The sequence below is a fragment of the Podarcis tiliguerta genome (assembly GCF_965153285.1).
Source record: "Podarcis tiliguerta genome assembly, chromosome: 2".
Lineage (NCBI taxonomy): Eukaryota > Metazoa > Chordata > Lepidosauria > Squamata > Lacertidae > Podarcis > Podarcis tiliguerta.
Genome location: NC_139535.1, coordinates 38,286,522 through 38,306,816, shown reverse-complemented (window position 1 = coordinate 38,306,816; position 20,295 = coordinate 38,286,522). Strand labels below are relative to the sequence as shown.

The following is a 20,295-nucleotide window of genomic DNA, read 5'->3' as shown; positions in this document are numbered from 1 at the left end:
CAGCATATGATTGATTCATGTGGTTATCTACATAAGGTCAACCCATTACCATCTATTTCAACAGAGGTACCGGTTCCTGGATTTCTCCAATGGATGCCTTCAGCACCTCAGATGCATTTCTGCATTTATTTCCAAAATACCTACACTGACTTTTCAAAGCAATTTGCTTAGGGTACGTAAAAATGTACAAAGCTGCTTTATCCATTTTGGCACTGACATTGCTTACACGGATTGGCCGCTCCAAGGTTTCAGGAATCGTTCCCAGCCTTACAAGAAGAGACCTGGAACCTTCTGCATGCAAAACCTGTGCTATATCACTGAGCTATGGAAGTAAGTAAAGGTAAAGGGACCCCTGACCATTAGGTCCAGTCGTGACCGACTTTGGGGTTGCGGCGCTCATCTCGCTTTATTGGCAAAGGGAGCCAGAGTACAGCTTCTGGGTCATGTGGCCAGCATGACTAAGCCGCTTCTGGCAAACCAGAGCAGCACACGGAAATGCCATTTGCCTTCCTGCCAGAGCGGTACCTATTTATCTACTTGCACTTTGACATGCTTTCGAACTGCTAGGTGGGCAGCAGCTGGGACCAAACAATGGGAGCTCACCCCGTTGCAGGGATTTGAACCACTGACCTTCTGATCGGCAAGCCCTAGGCTCTGTGGTTTAACCCACAGCACCACCCGTGTCCCTGAGCTATGGAAGTACATAACAATAAAAAACATGAAACCACAAAGTATGTAAAAGCTCATAAAATAATTAGGAAAACATCATTTTAAAGAGCAACAGGGGGGAAACACTTATTCAGGAGTGGTCTGCACCTGGCTTTCTTATTTTTGTTTGTTTCAGCATAGGAAATCTATACTGTTTGAAGTGATCCTAACCACTAACTTTCCCCTTTTTTGCATTTTCTCTTATTTGATCAAAAGATTATGGCTACAACCGGACAGAAGTTTAGACATCCATGCAATTTTTATGTGTGTATATAAACTCCCAAATACTTTCCCACAAGCATTCATCTGCATTCTACATTTTTTTTTATATATTACCCAGAAGAGAAATTTAGCTTAAAAGAGAAAAGGCATTTCTCAACACAGTCCTCCAGATGGCAGATTTTGCCAGGTTTTTGCAGTCCTGAGCTCCAAAAGCTCAATATAAAAAGCACATGCATGTAAAAGTTTGCAGGCAGATGTTTTAAAGTATCGCATACACCTAGGAGATTTCAAACCGTAGTCTTGTGGTATGCTAAAGGCTAATGTATGTATTATAGCACAAGTTCCCATGGCTTAGAGTCTGCTTCATCAGATATCTGTGACAGCTCCATGTGAAGCTTTTAAGCACACCAGTTTTGCTATGTTAATTAAGACCTGCAGCAGGACAGGAAACCATTATATGAGTTCAGTCCCAAAAGGATACAATCGAACTTCTTTGTAAGTTCAGCAATTTCATTTTTATTTTTTGCTTCGAGAATGGCAATTAGGGACTTAATCAGGGATACTCCTTCAGCTTTACAATTGTTGGGAATAAGAACAGCCTGCTGGATCAGTTCAGTTGCCCAACTAGTCCAGCATCACTGTTCTCACAGTGGCCAACCAGATGTCTGTGGGAAACCTTTAAGCAGAGTTCAAGCACAAGAACAAACTTCCCTCCTGTGGTTTCCAGCAAATGGTATTCAGGAGTATTGCTGCCTCCAGCTGTGGAGGGAAAGCACAGCCATCATAGCGAACAGCCATTGAAAGCCAGTGTGGCGTAGTGGTTAAGAGCAGTAGTCTCGTAATCTGGGGAACCGGGTTCGCGTCTCCATTCCTCCACATGCAGCTGCTGGGTGACCTTGGGCTAGTCACACTTCTCTGAAGTCTCTCAGCCCCACTCACCTCACAGAGTGTTTGTTGTGGGGGAGGAAGGGAAAGGAGAATGTTAGCCGCTTTGAGACTCCTTCAGGTAGTGATAAAGCGGGATATCAAATCCAAACTCCTCTCCCCTCCTCCTCCTCCTCCTTCTTCTCCTTGAATTTGTCCAATCCTACTTTGCAGCCTTCTTGATGGGGGGCCATCACTCTTGTGGGAGCAAGTTCCATAGGTTATGTGTGAAAAGGTACTTTATCTGTCTTGAATTTCACTACATTCAGCTTTCTTGGATGTCCAACAACAGTTCTAGTACTACGAGATGGTGAGAAAAATGTTCCCCTGGCCACTTTCTTCATGCCATGCATAATTTTATTAGCTTTTGTCATGTCACCTCTCACTCACCTTTTCTCTAAGCTTCAAAGTCCCAAACGCTTCAAGCTTCCTTCTTAAGGGAGTTGCTCCACCCCCGTGATCACTCTGGTTACCCATATTTGCTTCAAACATGCAAAACTTATTTTGAAATTGAAAATATTCTTGTGGAGGTTGCTCACCACCCCAAATCTCTGCTGAGCAGTAGCAAGATTACAGGGGGTTCCGGGCGCTCACCCAAGGTAGTGTTTCTGTTGGGAAAATCGAGGCGCAGTGGAGGCTGGTGTCTTTAAGAAAGATGGTTTGTTTTACACATACAGTGGTACCTCGGGTTACATACGCTACAGGTTACAGACGCTTCAGGTTACAGACTCCGCTAACCCAGAAATAGTGCTTCAGGTTAAGAACTTTGCTTCAGGATGAGAACAGAAATCGTGCTCCGGCGGCGCGGCGGCAGCAGGAGGCCCCATTAGCTAAAGTGCTGCTTCAGGTTAAGAACAGTTTCAGGTTAAGAACGGACCTCCGGAACGAATTAAGTACTTAACCCGAGGTACCACTGTATTTACACCTAAAGTCTTCAATGGAGGGGGTGCAGAACATTATACCCCAAGAGCGTCTCTCATTGTCCCTTTCATGGCTTCAGCAAGCTTGGGTCCAGGACCCAAGTGCAACCTCTTCCAGTCAGCACTGCATGGAGTTCTGCCTACTTCCTCCTTCTTTTGCCCAGAACACCTTTAGATTTCAAAAAGGACACATTTTTCTGTGACATCATGCCCTCTGTCTCCTTGGCAACCTCCCAAATCTCCTGTCTCCATCCGTGCTTCGGAGGTGAGGAAGGATAGCTTTTTGCATTGCCAATGGCCTCAATGACACAGTACCTGGCTTCCCATTGTTTCTCAATAGCTCTGCACTTAGCTAACCCAGCTAGGATGGTTTGCATAAGCTAACCAAGGAATTTCTTGTCTGGCAGTTCTGCAGCTTGTATTTTCCCTTTAGATCCCAAATATTATCTAAATAATACCATCTATTAGTTTCTACTGTTCACTAACAGACTCAGGTACCCAAATCTACAATATGCAGTCAATATTTTGAAAATAGTTAATGGAAGCCCAGCTAAGCAGCCAATGTATTTTTCTCCGTACAACGCAATACTATATAGCGTAATACAAGGCAAGTGGGCATGGCAAAGGCATTTCAAGGCGAATAACACCGGCTGTATACAGATTATAGCATTGTGGTTGTTTATTCATCAGTTCTTCCAGTTGATTGATTTGTTTCCACAAAGTTCATGCAGAAGTTACCGTATGCAACATCCACTATATGCTGAGCATTTATTCTGAGTTGCATCCAACTAAATCATTGAGAGAGAGAGAGAGAGAGAGAGAGAGAGAGAGAGAAACTTGTACAAGAGCAACATAACTTCCCCTCCCTCTCTGCTCCCCTGAGATTCATAGAGTTCCAAGAGCAGATTTGGGGGGCAGGTGGGGGGAGGAGAGGGAGATGTTCCCTTGTGTTCATACTGCATGCTCTGAGAGCAGGATGCTGGGCGAGATGTGCCATGGGCCTGATCCAGCAGCCTCTCCTTATGTTCTTATGAAAGTACTTTGAATAAGCACAGCTCCTGCCTCCTTCCTCTGATCGCTAGATATGACACTATTTCCTTTCCAGGCTTTCACATAATCATCAATTCTACATGTGGTCCTATGAAAGGAACCCAGTGCGAGGTCACATGCAAAAATAGGAGGCAATAGCCATGGGGCATTGGCACAGACCTTCTAGAAGACAGATTTGCAGCTTTCTAATATGGTGAGTCTGTAGCTAGACACATTCACGTAAGATGCCTCTTTGTGGTGGACAGGAAAGATGCAGATCTTTTGCAGATCTTACTGCAAAAAATTGTGTGTGCTATATTACGAAAACTATTCATCTGAAGCCATGCTGTTGCAATGGCATCTCTGATATTGGTCAGACTGGCTGCACACTTGAACTTGAAGTTTAAAGTGAACTTCTGGACTTTCATTAGGTTGTTAGTCACCGTACGTGAGCAGCACTTGTCCTGATTTCACTGCTATTAGCTATGTCCATGATTCATTTGACATATTTGAGTGTGTTTCTAAAGCAGTAACAGGTCAAATGATTGACAACCTGGTCCTGAGCTTACATCCTTGATAGTGTTTGTTCATAAGTAAGATCCAATGGTGTCACTGAAACTTGTGTTTAGTAATACATGACATTGCATTATGTAGAACTTCCTCCTCCATAAATATTTCTGGGTTAGAGTTGCATGCACAGTAACTTCCTGGGCAGATCCAGAGCAGGCTATAAATCTCAAGTTGATGTAAGCTATCTTTGTGTCTTAAATCCACTTGCCCAAGAAATGTGTTATGTATGCTCCCAGGTTAACTAATCACCAATTACTCTTAATACAGAAATTATATCCAAAGTCTTCACTAAATCTGCTGTTTTCTAGCAAGATCAAGCAGGCTTTGCTAACTATATTCATGGATCAGAAAAAGTAAGAATATTACTGAATAGAATTACAGCAAATAAACAATGAATCCTCATGCATTAGGAATCTTGTCGTCAGATGCTGAAAAATATTTTGTCTGTGTTAGTTTTTTGCTAACTCCCTATTTATTCACTATTGAAAAACAGCCATATCATTATTATTTTTCCCCATGCTAACTCCTTGGTGATACCTGATGGGTTCTTATTTTTATATGTTTTGTTGCAAATATTGTGTATGTGTGTTTTAAATTCTATATTCCCTCTCTGATTGTTTGCGGGGAGTTACTGGGTTGTTCCTGTTTTTACTTTGATTATGTATTTTGTGTTTTCATATTGTGATTTTATCCTGCGAACCACTCTGAGACCTGTGGGTATAGGGCGGTATATAAATTTAATTTAACAACAACAGTCCAGCATCTACTACAACCATCACCAATGGCTGCTGCTTAACATTATTTGCTTTGCACAGATACGAAACAGCATTTGCCTTCATCTCTGTTTTAGTTAACCTTGCACTACAGTAACTTGTGCAGTTCGGTAGGATAAGAGCCTGCTGGATCAGGGCAATGGGGCAATGGCCCTTCCAGTCCAACATCCTCTTCTCACTGTGTCCAACCAGAAGCTCATGTGAAGCTTGGAAGCAGCACATGAGCACAACAACACTCTGCCCACTTATGATTCCCAGCAATTGGTATTCAGAGAAATACTGCCTCTGGCGGTGTAACTAGAGATTAAGATATGATGGAGGCAGACCAAAATACTTATATATGTAGATGGCAAGCCTTTCAACACTTTCACCTAACACCTAACCCTAATCCTAACCCTAACCCTAACCCAAAAACTTACTAACTTACTAACTTACTTACTAACAGCTTCAGTGAAATGTCAAGATCTCAGAATTAACTGGAGGAAAGTTGTACAGCAAGTCCCAATCTGCTGGCTAAGTAAGTAGCTATAGGATTTGGCAGAAGCACCTGGAGACTGGCTTTGAATGCAGAAGGCCCCTGCTGCCTTTCCTGGTAGAGCTGGGAATGTCCCCCACCTAAAACCCTGGAGACCTGCCTCCTCTTAGTGTAGACAACACTGAGCTAGATGGACTCATGGTCTAACTCAATATGCGGCAGTTTCTTATGTTCCTAGAATACCAGACACATGGCCACCATGACAGATGTGCCAGAAGAACAGCCTTGATACACCCAATGAACCCAGGAAAGGTGTGTCAGTGGAACAGTTAACTGGGGGAGTCATTGCATGGACGCATAGCATGGACTCTGTATCCTACACTCCTTTAATGGTAGCATGGGCTTCTGCCAGCAGAGTGAGGCTTCTACAGATTCCTAAAGCTCTGCAGCTGGCAGACTGTGAATAAAGGATTGTGTACTTTGGGTCCTTAGGTTCAGTATGGCACAATCCAATTCGGAACATGGGAAGGAAAGTCTCTACTGGGGGGAGGGAAGAGACCTTTGAGGATGTTACCAGTAACAATGGTGTTCTGCCAAGTTTTGTAGCATGGCAAAACAGGTGTTCTTTGCCATCCCACATAGATGGCATTACTTCATTTGCAGCTTATACATCTATTTGACAACAAAACCCAGTGTGAGAGAGATGCTTGTGCAATTTCAGAGACTCCATCAGCAATAGAACTATTACAAAATACACCAGAACCACCTCACCCAGTGGTGGCAGTTTATGATGCGTAATATTTCAGAAGCACGTGGAAGCTTCGAGTAAGGAGTTCAAAAAGGCCATTCAGCCTAATCAATGGAAGGCAGTGTTGCAGCCCATTACGCAAACAAGACTGAGGATAAGATTATAATTAATGCAACTCCAAATTATTTGCAGTGTTTCCTGGATGCCTCAGTAACATGCAGTGTGTGCTCAATTTGTGCATATGCTATGATCACATAAACTTGTTTTATCATTTCTTCAGTGAGGTGACTGACGTTGAATGAATCTGATTTTGAAGAAGGTAGTAGATTTTAAATATAACTATCATATGTACTTAGATAGTTTGAGTGGTCCCTATTCAAGCATTACTGATATAGAGTGGTTGGAAACAGAAGAATAATGGGGGAACCAGATGAGGAACCCGCAAGGGAAGACTTAGAACCTGGGGATTTGCGGTGGGGCAACGATGGGTGGTCAGAGCAAGATGACTGGGAGGAGGTGTCAGAAGCTGAAGAGGTAACAGGGATTGGTGAGCTAGGAGAGTCTATGTCAGAGAGAAGTCCAGAATCAGAGTCAGAAGCTGAAGCAGGAGAATGGGATACGGGATAGCAGGAGGCAGAGATGATCCTGCTGTGATGAGCTCACCTCCCACCTTGATTCCCAGAACCAGAAGAGGCATGAAAAGGGCAGAGAAGAGGTTGTCTTCACATAGGAGCAGTCTCCACTTGCTTGGAAAAAAGCCCTGGAGAGGTGGGGGAAGGTGGGGGACTTTCAGTCTCGGCAACTAATCCATCAGGCGTGACCTACCGGGGATGAGCTGCTGTGCTTATTAGGCTTGACACTCCACCAAATCTGTGCAGATTGTGTTCTTGCTAATGAAGAGCTAACTCCAACTTGCATGGTGCGAGAGCCAGTGTGGTGCAGTGGTTAAGAGCTGTGGAGGGAAAGCATAGCCATCATAACGAACAGCCATTGAAAGCCAGTGTGGTGTAGTGGTTTAAAGCGGTAGACTCGTAATCTGGTGAACCAGGTTCGCTTCTCCGCTCCTCCACATGCAGCTGCTGGGTGACCTTGGGCTAGTCACACTTCCTTGAAGTCTCTCAGCCCCACTCACCTCACAGAGTGTTTGTTGTGGGGGAGGAAGGGTAAGGAGATTGTTAGCCGCTTTGAGACTCCTTAGGGTGGTGATAAAGCGGGATATCAAATCCAAACTCTTCTTCTTCTTCTTAACTCCTGACAATTACATGCCAACTTCTAGTTCAACTGGCCTGACCTCTTCATGACCACAGCAGTTGTGAAAGACCAACTGTGGGAAAGCCTACAGAGGAAGGGGGAGAGAGAAGTAATATACCCATTACATGCCTGATTTCCTGGAACAGCTAAAAAATTGACTCTTTTCCTGCACTCCTCCCACATGATCAGAGGAACTAAACATTTTCTATGTACGGGAGGTTTTTTTGTTTCTTCAGCTTTTTGTTCTGGAATTCACTGCTTGAAAATTCTGGCCTGTTTTTCCCTTATACACATCACACTGCTCCTTACATACTGAAAAGGGACTGACATATCTGTCAATTTCTGTTTCTTTTCTTCTTTTTTAGTCTTAAGTTCAGTTCTCCATATTTCCATATAAGTTTGCATTTTTTAAAAAGTCTTCATGAGAATTCACCAGCATTTCAGTGTGATTTTTGCCTAGTATCCATTTTCCTATGCAGTTTTCTGCAATATACACATTTTCACAAAGCAATCTTCCCTTATGCAATTTTGTATGTTATTTTCACTAATCTGTGCATTCTTATGCACACTTTACCCAAGTGCATTTTTTTCCCTTTTGGTTAACATTATTGGTGGAGAGCTGCATTGCAAAATTTGTAGTGCCAATTTCAAAAGCTGTTTTTTTGGTTTGTGCATTGATTCAGAAGCTGCAAATTTGGTAAGTAAACCTTTAAGCATGGGCTGAATCAAATTTATTCCCCATTCCTAATTATTGTATTCGTGTGTGTGTGTGTGTGTAATTTATATATATATATATATATATATATATATATATATATATATATAACATTTTAATGGTTTTAATTGAATGTTTTGTTTTGAGAGCCACTTTGAGAACTCATGTGAAAAAAATGAAACTCTATTGAATAAATACAAATAAATGCTGTGGTTTGCAGCACCTTCTGATTTTTTTTCCAGGTTTTAGGCGTGCCCAGTAATTAACCAATTTTGTGGGGGGGAAATGTCTAAGTTAACAAAATGAAATTACAGGTTATTATTTCTCAATGGAGTCTCATGTGGTCCTACTACATCATTTGAAGAATTTTGCACTTGAAAGAGATGAATAATGAGTTGATGGCCGCAAGATATGCCTTGCAAGTTACTGGAAGAGATATTGCTCCTATTTCAGACTGTTTTGGAAAACATGGCATATTTTAAGAAAGATGGGGAAATGAAAGCAAATTCTGATTTTTTTAATAAGAAAGTGGTATTTATTTATTTATTAAAGAGTTTTGGAAAAATGAATGTCAGGATGCTGTACACAACAGTATACTTTATATTATGAATCACTGTGTTTGATTAGTGGATAGTGAAATTTGTATATGAGTGTTGTCTTCATTGCAAATATACAATAAAGAAAAAATAAAAATTAACACAGAGCACTGGGGTTCATCACTGTTGGCAGCAGCAGAACACCAAAGTACTGAGTTCATGAGAAAAGACTGAGATGCACCTGCAATCTAGGAACAGGCAATGAGACAAAAGGGTTCCTTCATTTTGTAAAAAAAAATACTCTGGATTTACTTTTTGGAGTCCATCAACAGCTATTGCATACGCTCCAACATTTCTCCGCTGAAAACAGGGACGTCCTATTCCATAATAATAATAAAAAAATTATTATTTATACTCTACCCATCTGACTGGGTTGCCCCAGCCACTCTGGGTGGCTTCCCAACATAATAAAACATTAAAAATAAAAAAGCTTCCCTATACAGGGCTGCCTTCAGATGTCTTCTGAAGGTTGTATGATTACCTATCTCTTTGGTTTGGGGGGGGGGTGTCACATAACTCCATATCCTCCAACATTTCTCTGATGAAAATAGGAATGTCTTAAAGAAAAGTGGAACATTCTGGTATCAAATCAGAAACTGGGATGGCTTTTGTAAATCTGGGACTGTCCCTGGAAAACAGGGACACTTGTGTCTGCAATTGTTATTGACTGCTATGTGCAGCCTCCTGCATCAGAGGAGCCATGCTTCTCAATGTCAGTTGCTGGGATACAACAGCAAGACGATTGCTGGTCCAGCATCCTGTTCTCTAGTCCAGCAGCCAACCAAAGGCCTGTGGGAAGCACACAAGCAGGACCTGAGCTCAACAGTACTCTGTCAGCTTGCGATTTCCAAAAACTGATATTCACAGACGGAATGCCTCTGACAGTGGAGGCAGAACACGGCCCTTGTGGCTAGGGGCTGCTGATATAACTCTCCTAGTTGGTGGCTGTCTCTTGTGGGAGCGAGTTCCACAGCTCATGCATTGTGTGAAAAAGAGGTTCATAGAATCTTAAGAGTTAGAAGGGACCCAAGGGTCTTCTAGTCCAATGCAGGAATCTCAACTAAAGCATCCATGACAGATGGCCACCCAACCTCTGCTTAGAAACCTCCAAGGAAGGAGAGCCCACCACCTCCAGAGGGAGTCCCTTCCACGGCCGAGCAGCTGTCAGAAAGTTTTTCCTGATGTTGAGTCTGAATCTCCTTTCTTCTAACTTGAAGCCAGGGTGCTTTACACAGCAATATTTATACGCATTTTGAAACTTCCAGCATGCAGCTTCGTGGAGTCTGAAAGGCGCTATGGCAGAGCAAATAAAACTTTTGTCCACTTTCCCCATGCCTTTTTTCTTGACACGAAAAAGTCCTATATGATGCAACCTTTCATCACAGGGAAACTTGCCACATCCCCTCGGTCATTTGGGTCGCCCTTTTCTGAATCTTTATTATTATCATTAAGAGATTCCACATTTGGGTTGACGGAGGGAAGAGTGCGCGAGCCCGGGAAATGTCCTTTGAACTCTCCTCGAGAGTAACCCTTCGTTTCACAACTGCGCAACACGGGCAGGGAAACCTCTGCGCGGCGCCAAGAATCCTGACCTCCCTTCCTCTCCCGTTTTGCTCAAGGGCCCATCCCTGGCGGGGGCTTATCCTGCTCGCCCGCCCTGAGGAAGGCCGAGGGGTTCAATCGTCCCTCTCCCGCCTCCTCTCCAGGCCCCTTGGCGGGCCCGCCCGCTCCCCTGAGGGCGAAAGCGGAGAGGGGCGGAGTCGAGGGCCGCCCCCACTGCCCATGCGCAAGCAGGGCGAGTGAGTTTACCGCCTCAGCAGCAGCCGCTGCTGCTGCATTTAGCCATAGCGGCTCATCGCCGCAGACACCGCCGCCGCCGCCGTCTCTTCTGCTCCTCCTCAGGCCAGAGAAGCCAGCCAGCCATGCCGCCTCCGGGTCAGGTCCGGATGCCGGACTGGGACGCCCTGAAGCTCCGCGTGCGGAGCCTGATCAGCTCCCACCGGGTCATGATCTTCAGCAAGAGCTACTGCCCCTTCTGCAGGAAGGTGAGGCGCGGAGGGAGGAAGCGGGCGTCGCCTTGGCAACGACCCCGGCAAGGGCAGCGGGGGCGTCGGAGGCCCGAGGAGGCCGCGCTGCCCGCCGCCGGGAGAGAGGGGGAACTAGGCCCCCCACCTCTCGAGGGAGCGCCTCTTCACAGCGCAGGCTCGCGCCGCGCCGCGGTGGGAGTGAGGGGCAGGGGGCGCGCAGACAGGGCTCTGCTGCCTTCAGTATCCGCGGAGACGCCCGCGCATCCTCCTCACGGGACAGCCCGCTCCCTTGAGGCTTGGCTGCGGTTGCGGGGTAAGTGTCCCGGAGTGGCTCCACCAGGGTCGGCTTTGTGAGCGTCGAGTGACAGAGCCTAGCAGGAATGGCGAGGGGCCTCGACCGCCCTCTGCCTCGGTGGATTTTATTGGTTTATCTAATGGCATTCCTATTGCAATCACCTTTTCCTCGCCCTCCCCGTTCTTGCAAGGCTATCCAGATGCTTGGAAAGGCTGGTGCGAATTCTAATCTGATTCGGTGTTTTAACTTATTGTATGCGTTCATGAGACCTCCGGGTATAGGGGCAATGCTGTATATAAATTCAATTAATAATAGTAATAGTAATGTGTAGCAGTTTCCACACACACACACACAGTTTTATGGTTTTAGCTTTTTGTAAACCGTTCTGAGATCTGCTTGCAAGCAGGCTGTGTATAGGTTTTATGAAATAAACAAATAGGTTTAATCTCCCTTGCCAGCTCTGTGAGGCAGGTTAGGCTGAAAAGCGGTGTCTGGGCCAAAGGTCACTCAGTGAGCTGCATGGCTGAGTAGGGATTCATTCACGCTCTTGCCTCTGACACACTAACCACTACACCATACTGTCTCTCGATGTTGACCTGGTATTGCTTTATTGGGGGAAAGGACACGATTCAAGGTGGGCCTGAACTAGAAGTCCGAGTCTTCATAACCCACTGCCCTTCTGCTTCTTTTTCAACTTTAATGCTAGGGTTTCCTAATTAATTACCAAATGGACTAAAATTTTAAAGATGCTGTTTTGGAATGAAACCTCATTGAAATAACAGACAACTGTGTCCAGGATCAGACTTCAGATCTGTTTGTAGGTCATATGTCTTTGATAAGTTTGTGGAATCCAGTTGTGATTCCTGACTTACGTTATGTGTTAGAGGTGTGGGGCATAAGATTGGAAATAGAAAAGGCAGTAAAACCAGTATCTATTAAATAGGGATTAAATATGGTGTTTTTAAAAGACATATTTGGGACCTGTAGCTCAAAATAAGTTCACTTCAGCTGACTTGAAGATAGCTCAGCTGTGTTAGGCATTTAACTGGCTAAATCTGTCATTCAAGGGAAATATGTTTTGATCATCAGAAGTCTGTTAAATCTTTTCAGTGGGGATGAAGAGCCTGAAGTAATCATAGGGTGGTAAATAAATAATAATAATAACAATAATAAGATTAATTAAGGTGTGTATTTTTCTCTCCCTTTGGTGTGTCAGGCGCCCACATCAGAGCTTTTGAAATAAAGGCTTCCCTGATGGAACTAGGGATGGGCAACAAGTCGAACCGCAAGAGACAGTCTCTAACTTTATCTTATGTTTGTGGCTGCAGCTAATATGTATGCTTTAAGCAGATAAGCTGATGATTAAAGCTTCTTCTATAATATGATCATGAGGAACAACAGATCAGTTAGATGACATGTTCATCTCTGATTACTTGTGCACTTTTTGACATGTCACTGGAAATGGAAGTTTTGTATTAAGAGATTTGTATGATTTAATTGGTTTCCTAGTCAAAGTATTGCTTATGGACCACCATAATGTTTTCAAGTGTGGTTAGTTTTTGCATGTCACATTGACATGTAAAGGAAAGGCTGGGGAAAAGTGGAAACAGAACTCTGTGCGTTTTCCTGGCCCTGTACAGCTCTTACTCTCTGTATGGAAAGTCATAACTGGTCCAAATCAGGAAGCAATCTAATACCAAAAATGAGTCATAGCAGAGCTAAAAAAATTATATGGGTAAAAGATCATATGTTCTTCTTGAACTAGTTGTCAAGACTGAGTATGAGTATAGGCTACTGTGTGTTGAAATCCCCTTCCACTACCAGAAAACAATCAAATAACATAGTAGTAAGCAATTAGGGAGCTGAAGTGAAATGTTGATAGTGAATTAACACAAGTAAAACCAGGTAATAGTTATCTAAATAATAGTAAAGGCGCAAACCAACAATAGAGTGAGAAGGTAAATGAAGATTTCTGGGTCAAAAAGTGGACTTGTCGAGATTAGGAGACTATGTGGCTCTAGATACATAGTACTTTTTTTAAAAGCTGGTGATTGTTTCTTCGTGTAGCATTATTTGGCTAACCATATAATAAAATTAAATATTCTGTTTTCCTCCACTGGCAGTTATTAGTAACAGTAAGCTGATTTTCAATGTATAAGGAAAAGCCACAAAAATATAAAGTATTGAACCCAACAGACAATTATTTGGTTGGTTAGTTCAAAGGAGAGAATTTCAATCCCTCGCTTGTTAGGGTTTAACAATGTAAAATCTGTCATTTATAATTAGTGTATAATACATTGTACTGCTTGGTATATTTATGAAAGGTTGTATTTAACATCACCAGAAGAAGGCACCATGAACAACAGTTCTTTCCCATCCCCTCCTGTTCCTGAGCATTCATGAAAAGCTTCTCTATGGGGTTTAGGAGAACCTACACAACATTATGGGCTGTGTCTTATGATGCTGTAGTCACAGTCATGTCCAAAGTCCGTTTTGGGGGCCTAATCTGGCCCACAGGTCTGTTTAATCCTGCCCCTGTGGCAGTTTATTTCCTGGGGTAAAATCCTTTTAAAAGCTGAACAACTTCAATCCTAAAAAAGGTCAACAACTTTGGACTTTGGTCAGCCCCCACGGCCCTTCACTTCATCAAATCTGGCCCTCTTTGAAAAAAGTTTGGACACCACCAGGAGGAAATAGTCTATTCCTGAGATCTTCGGACGAGTGTTGCAGTATTCCTTTGCCTAATTTGGGGTGATTCCACCTCCCATTGTAACCTTGTTAAGACACAGCCCACAGTGTTGGGCAATTTTTCTCCCCTAATCCTGTTGGGGATGGGGGATGGGCGGGGAGGGAAAGATTGGTTGCATAAGGTCCCTTCCACTCATGTGATGCTGGATGCAACTTGAAAGTCACAGAGCAATTATTTAAAATTTTTCTCTGACGTATCTTTTTAGTGGAGCTTACACTCAGATGAGCGTGCATTAGATCACAGTCTCAGAAGTAGAAATGCCTTAGTTCTTTACATTTGTGAATACATGTACAGTTGTACCTTAGTTTTCAAACGCCTTGGGAGTCCAGTGTTTTGGCATGCCAAATAATCGAAAACTGGAAGTGATTGTTCCAGTTTTTGAACTTTCTTTGGAACCTGAATGTCTGACGCGGTTTCCGATTGGCTGCAAGAGCTTCCTGCAGCCAATCGGAAACCGTGCCTTGGTTCCCAAATGTTTTAGAAGTCAAACGGACTTCTGGAACAGATTCCATTCGACTTCCAAGGTACTTCTGTAATACTAGAGATAACTGTAGATTGCTACACGCGGTATGCTTGGTTCTGGTGTCTCCAGGTAGCACATAGATCACCTGAAAAAAGCAAGGAGCCATTCAGAAGCCACCAAGACCCTGTTTTCCTGCTTGCATATAGATAGCAGCAGCAAGGTGCAGAAGTGCATCTTGGATTTGAATGTTGAATTCACAGGAATTATCATTCTCTAATGATATAGATTGCCATACACAAAAATCTTCACATGTAATCTGAAGAAAAAATCTTTTGAGTAAAGCCTTGTCCTTAAACCATTTCACTTATCCCAAATGATTATAATTATTCCACACTCTAACCAGCTGAGCTATCCAGAGGAGTTGTTTTCAATGTTCCTCAAAGCAATTTTCCATTTGGAAAAAAACTGAAGAGAAGTCTTCAGGGGACGGTTCCCAATGTTTTTCCAAGGTTTTCCCCAGGCTTCCACAGCTCTGAGGTAAGCGTTTTCTTCAGCTCTTCTATATCAGTGCAGTGATACAAGTTTTCTGGAAAACATTAAATTAGAAACTTTCCCCATTACCCTAAATTGATTGGCTTATGATAAGCAAAACAACATGCCACTTAAGCATGCTGTTGTTTTTATATGCTGTTTAAAAACTGTCAGAATTTTTAGTGGTCAAAAGTATTGCCCTTACAGTGCAATCCTATGCATCTCTGCTCAAAAGTTACTGCTATCTAAAAGTGTATAGGATTGCGGGCTAAGGTCATTTGGAGTTTATGCATTCATTTTGAAACGTGTTTTGTTGAAATACTTATGTTTTAAAACATAATTCAATAGCATGCACTTACAATTTTAAGAAAAATGACACAATTTTAGCAGGAACAAAGAGCTCTAGAGACAGATATTTCCTAGGTATAGAGGCCACAGCTTTGCATACACAGGGTTGTGGGTTCAAATGTCAGCATCGCCAGCTACTGCTGGGAAAGATCCTTGGAGATGTGCTGCCAGTTGGTGTAGACAATACTGAGCTAGATGGACCCAGTGGTCTGATTCATTATAAGGTGGTTTCCCCTAGTGTGTGGCTGGCTGCTTTGAATCCAGGAAGGCCTGCAGAGCTTCATGTTGTAACCATTTGGCATATTCACTGATAGGCTAGTCATCTTGGATGATAAGTATTGGAGCATTGGATGTGGCTTAGAGGTCATTGCTGGCTGCTGGTTTTGCCTCTGTTCTAATTATGGATGTTTGTTAGTTTTAATATCTGCTGTTGGTTACAGCTTCCACCACTTTGTTATAGGTAAAGATATAAAATACCTTTGAATGTTGGGGGTGAGACATTCCCTCCGCCCCAGAACTGATGTCGTATTGAGACAGGTAGATACATGGCTGGATTGGCTGCTTACATGGCATATTCCTGCAGAAAGCAGGTTTGAACTCCCATCAGCTGATGGGTGTGGAGTTCAAATCTGCTTAGTTTTGCTGTGCAGCAACTTCCCCACAAGGAAGTCATTGGCACAGCTGATCTCCACAGAAAATGATGAGCAGAGAGTTCAGTCCTGCTTTGTTTGGGTGCACAAGTGAACTTATTCACTTGTGCAACCTATCGCTGCAGAAAGCAAGATTGAATTCCTTGCCCACCTGTCCCACCCACCTGTCAAAGTTGGGCCATGGGAGGTGGGGAGTTAAAGATCTAGCCTCCTGGCCAGAAAGCTTCTCCACTCCTGGTGTAGACAATATTGACTTAATCAGTTAAGACAGCTTCCTCTGCTACACCTGTGAAGCCAAAAGGTCAGATAGAATTATTGTAATAAACGTATATGAATTATGACAGACTTTCTCTACAGAAAACATACACATATACTGGTTGATGCCCAGTGTGGGTCATGCTTGAAGTAGACACATTGAAATCAGTGGACTAGTACTCAAATTTTATCTTTGGTAAGTCATAATGCACAAACCGCTTATTCTAATCACTGTAGCACATTCTTGTTTTCTGAGGTTGTGATAAACAGGCAAATACACAATCACAAACAGTCTGGAAACTTGAGATTTGTGAAAAGATTATCGCATATGCCCATCAAATTCAACAGCAGTTTTTTAGCATGCCTGTAGGATGCCTGCCGGGCACCTTTGTTGCATATCTTTAGGCGCCAGGCAAAAATGTATCTCCATAAACCAGGCCTTTGGCTGATTTAACATTCTGTGGCCTTTTAAATGTGTTTGTGAGAGGGTTTTTTTTTTGTTTCTTTGTGTTATTTTGTGTTTTCATTTTGTATTTTTAAGTTGTAAACTGCCCTGTGATATTTGGATAAAGAGTTGTATAGAAATTTAATTAAAAAAATAGTGCATATATGAATATAAATATGTGTGCATGCATGCATATAATTAGTATCCAAGTCAGCATAATTTATGTTACAAAATCCTAATTGGCTCATAAAGTAGCAGCCATGGGAGCCAGCTAATTAGCTACACAGCAGTTTCTAATGTAGGTGAACTGGTTTAGAAGAACAAAAAGCAGATCAGATGCCAAGAATTGTTCTGGAAAGTAGAGTATCACACCAGACTCTCTTAATAGTACTGTTCATTTAAACTACCACAGTAGCTGCTTCTGTTGAATATTACACTAGCAATATTTACAATAAATTATCATTTTATGAGAGAGGAAATAATTCAAGGGTAAAATAAGCACTTGGCAAATGTTCCTATGTAGTTTTTCCTTAATATTGGGCCTGCAGCTTGTGACCCAGAAATTATGGATTTGTTGAAGGGAGGACTGGTGCCTTATTGCACCCTTGTTAACATCCTTAAAATGGTTAAGAAGAAATAAGAAGCAGGAATTGCTTATTACTAAGGCTAATCCTTGATAATATCTTCACCATCACCCCAGCATTTGCAATTGCCTCATAATGTAGCACTAGTCATTTGGGCGCACCTAACCAGTTCTATTTTACATTGCACAGTTTTATCAGCCTAGTGGGCTGATGAGAATAAAGCAGGGTGGGTTTTTGGTTTTTGAAAAAATAAATAAATAAATAATAAATTAAAATAAATAAATTAATAAATAAATTAAAACCATGATTAGACAGCTTGTAGAAGACCAAAAAAACTAATGAAAAGCCTGATAGGTCATCCAATACAAGCAATGGAAATATGCAAATTCATAATTATATTTTATTTAACATTCAATACTTCCTTCACAGGACGCGGGTGGTGCTGTGGGTTAAAGCCTCAGCGCCTAGGGCTTGCCGATCGCAAGGCCGGCGGTTCGAATCCCCGCAGCGGGGTGCGCTCCCGCTGTTCGGTCCCAGCGCCTGCCAACCTAGCAGTTCGAAAGCACTCTCGGGTGCAAGTAGATAAATAGGGACCGCTTATTAGCGGGAAGGTAAACGGCGTTTCCGTGTGCGGCTCTGGCTCACCAGAGCAGCGATGTCAGGCTGGCCACGTGACCCGGAAGTGTCTCCGGACAGCGCTGGCCCCCGGCCTCTTGAGTGAGATGGGCGCACAACCCTAGAGTCTGTCAAGACTGGCCCGTACGGACAGGGGTACCTTTACCTTTACTTTACTTCCTTCACAAAAAAAATTTGTTCTGTTTTGTACCTAAGAAATGGGTGCAATTCTCCCAAGAGCTTTCTGTTTTTAGTCCATTTCACAATATTAATTTTTACATTAGTGTGCCTCCATTATTCTGTTGAGGAAAGAGCTTGTGACAAATACCTTTGCAGTAGGCTTCAATTATAACAAGAAGTTTCTTTCCATCATTGCATATTTGACTTTGCTAATCAATAGCAGCAAACGGCCATACATTACTGCATTCTGTTATCTTTTTAAGAAATCATAACTAACTGCAAACACTTCAGCTGTTTGCATGACAGCTCATTCACATGTAGCAATATGCTTTGCTCCTCCCTGGTACAAGTGGGAATGAGAAGCCTAGAAACCATGGCTTATTGCATTTGAACCTTGGATCATGTGTTTGCTTGAGAACAAACCAGAATCAGCAAGCTAAGATCAAGCCACAACTTCATGGTCCTGGTTGGTTTGGGAGAAACAAATCATGTTTGTGAGTTAATGACAAGCCCATATGGCTTGTTGCTTTCAGTTAAACCATGGCTTGTTATTAATCCACATAAACTGGGTCATTGTGAGCTATTTTTTATTATATCTCTATTAAGTTAACCAGAAAATTGCAGACATTATATTCATTTGTACTGGTGTGTAATACCAATGAAACAACTAATTAGTAAATACAAAAACAAAAAACTTGAAAAGCTACATCCAAAGAGTAATGGACCCCTTATACTAGGGCTGCAATACATCTGGAATTCACCGGAAATTAATGGAATTTCAGAGGCGGAATTAACATCCAGAGGGAATTTCCGAAAGGTGGCGCTTTGTCCTGGATCTTAGACAAGTCCGTCAAAAAATCATGTTTTTTGGTGTGTTTGTTAAAAAAAAAAAAAAAGTTCAATAACTTTGGGTTTTGTCTAAAAAAAGTTCAACAACTTACAGAGTGTCCTGGTTTTTACTTTTTGAAATATCGCAACCCTACCTTATGCACACACAGTTCCTTTAGTTGTCAGAAATACTAGGTAGAAAGGGTATTGCCATTTAACCCAGACAATATCATTAGCTGGTTTCAGAGAGTATTTTAGACATTAACTTCCTTTTCACAAGTAAGGTACAAACAATCGAGGACTTGGATGCTGAGATGTCTTACATGAGCAGAAAGGCACTTGTACTTGCACAAAGCAGTCCTGCTGAACTCTGATTTCCCTGTTCTTCTGCAGCCTCTTTCTGCAGAGGAGGAGGGTGGAATGCAAAGTGGGGGTGGGGGCGGAGAGCCACAAACTCTGTGTTGCATGAGTGGAGTTTTGTTCTGCTTTCTCTAGATCTAGCCCTAGAAGTTCAAATTTGATATGGTTGAATTTGAAGTGTTGCACAATTCTGAAGATGGTTTATTTGAAAATAATAAAACAACAGTGGGTTAAAATCCACTATGATACATCATTTGGTATAACACAGATGTACAGTGGTACTTCGGGTTACAAATACTTTGGGTTACAAACTCCACCAACCTGGAAGTAGTACCTTGGGTTGCGAACTTTGCCCCAGGATGAGAACAGAAATTGCACGGAGGTGGCAGCAGGAGGCCCCACTAGCGAAAGCGCGCCTCAGGTTAAGAACAGTTTCGGGTTAAGAACGGACCTCTGGAACAAATTAAGTTCATAACCCGAGGTACCACTGTATTCTTAATAAAATATCTTACAAAGAGATAACCAGTAGATTGAAATTATCTAGCTTTCTGCCTCCGTAAATTGCTTTCACTTGATAAGTGGCTTTAATGGAAAAAATAACTGCTACAAAATAGGTTTTTTTTTCTTGGAGAATATGTATATATTTTTAATAGTAATACATTAAAAATATTCTCACAAAAAGTTTGTCTTACAACCAGCTTTGTAAGCAGTTTGTGATGATAACTTCCCTGTCCTATAAAGGAAGTCCCATTCAGTTCAGTGGTGCTTTCTGTGAATCAGGTGGGTATGGGATTGCAATGCTATCCAGCCCCACAGCGGTGATGGGAAAGGGGTTAGGATAGCACATAGTGATCCCTCTGCTAGTGGAGAGGAGCCCTTCTGGTGGGGAGGCTATGCCCTGACCAAAGGAAAACTGCTCTTGGCGGTTCTTCCTTTGCCATTAGCCAGTAGAAATGCTGAAATGGGACATTTCAGGATAGCATGCCAATGGCTTTGTGTGCTTTTAAATTATATAAAAGAAAACTAGCAATCTT

The 20,295-nt window shown here is 42.5% G+C and overlaps 1 protein-coding gene across 4 annotated transcripts in view; it reads left to right on the top strand.

The window, feature by feature from the left end:
* Positions 1-10,561: 10,561 nt before the first annotated feature.
* The window catches only part of TXNRD3 (thioredoxin reductase 3), a 29,193-nt gene continuing 19,459 nt past the window's right edge, over positions 10,562-20,295 (top strand). Inside the window, exon 1 of one of the 4 annotated variants that reach the window (XM_083428769.1) lies at positions 10,562-10,976. In XM_083428769.1, coding sequence (XP_083284895.1) covers positions 10,854-10,976 — 123 coding nt within the window. In that variant the 5' untranslated portion in view covers positions 10,562-10,853. Of the gene's footprint in view, positions 10,977-11,003; positions 11,272-20,295 lie in introns of those variants that run through there. The other 3 variants (XR_014508419.1, XR_014508420.1, XM_083428770.1) reach the window with 3 other exon arrangements.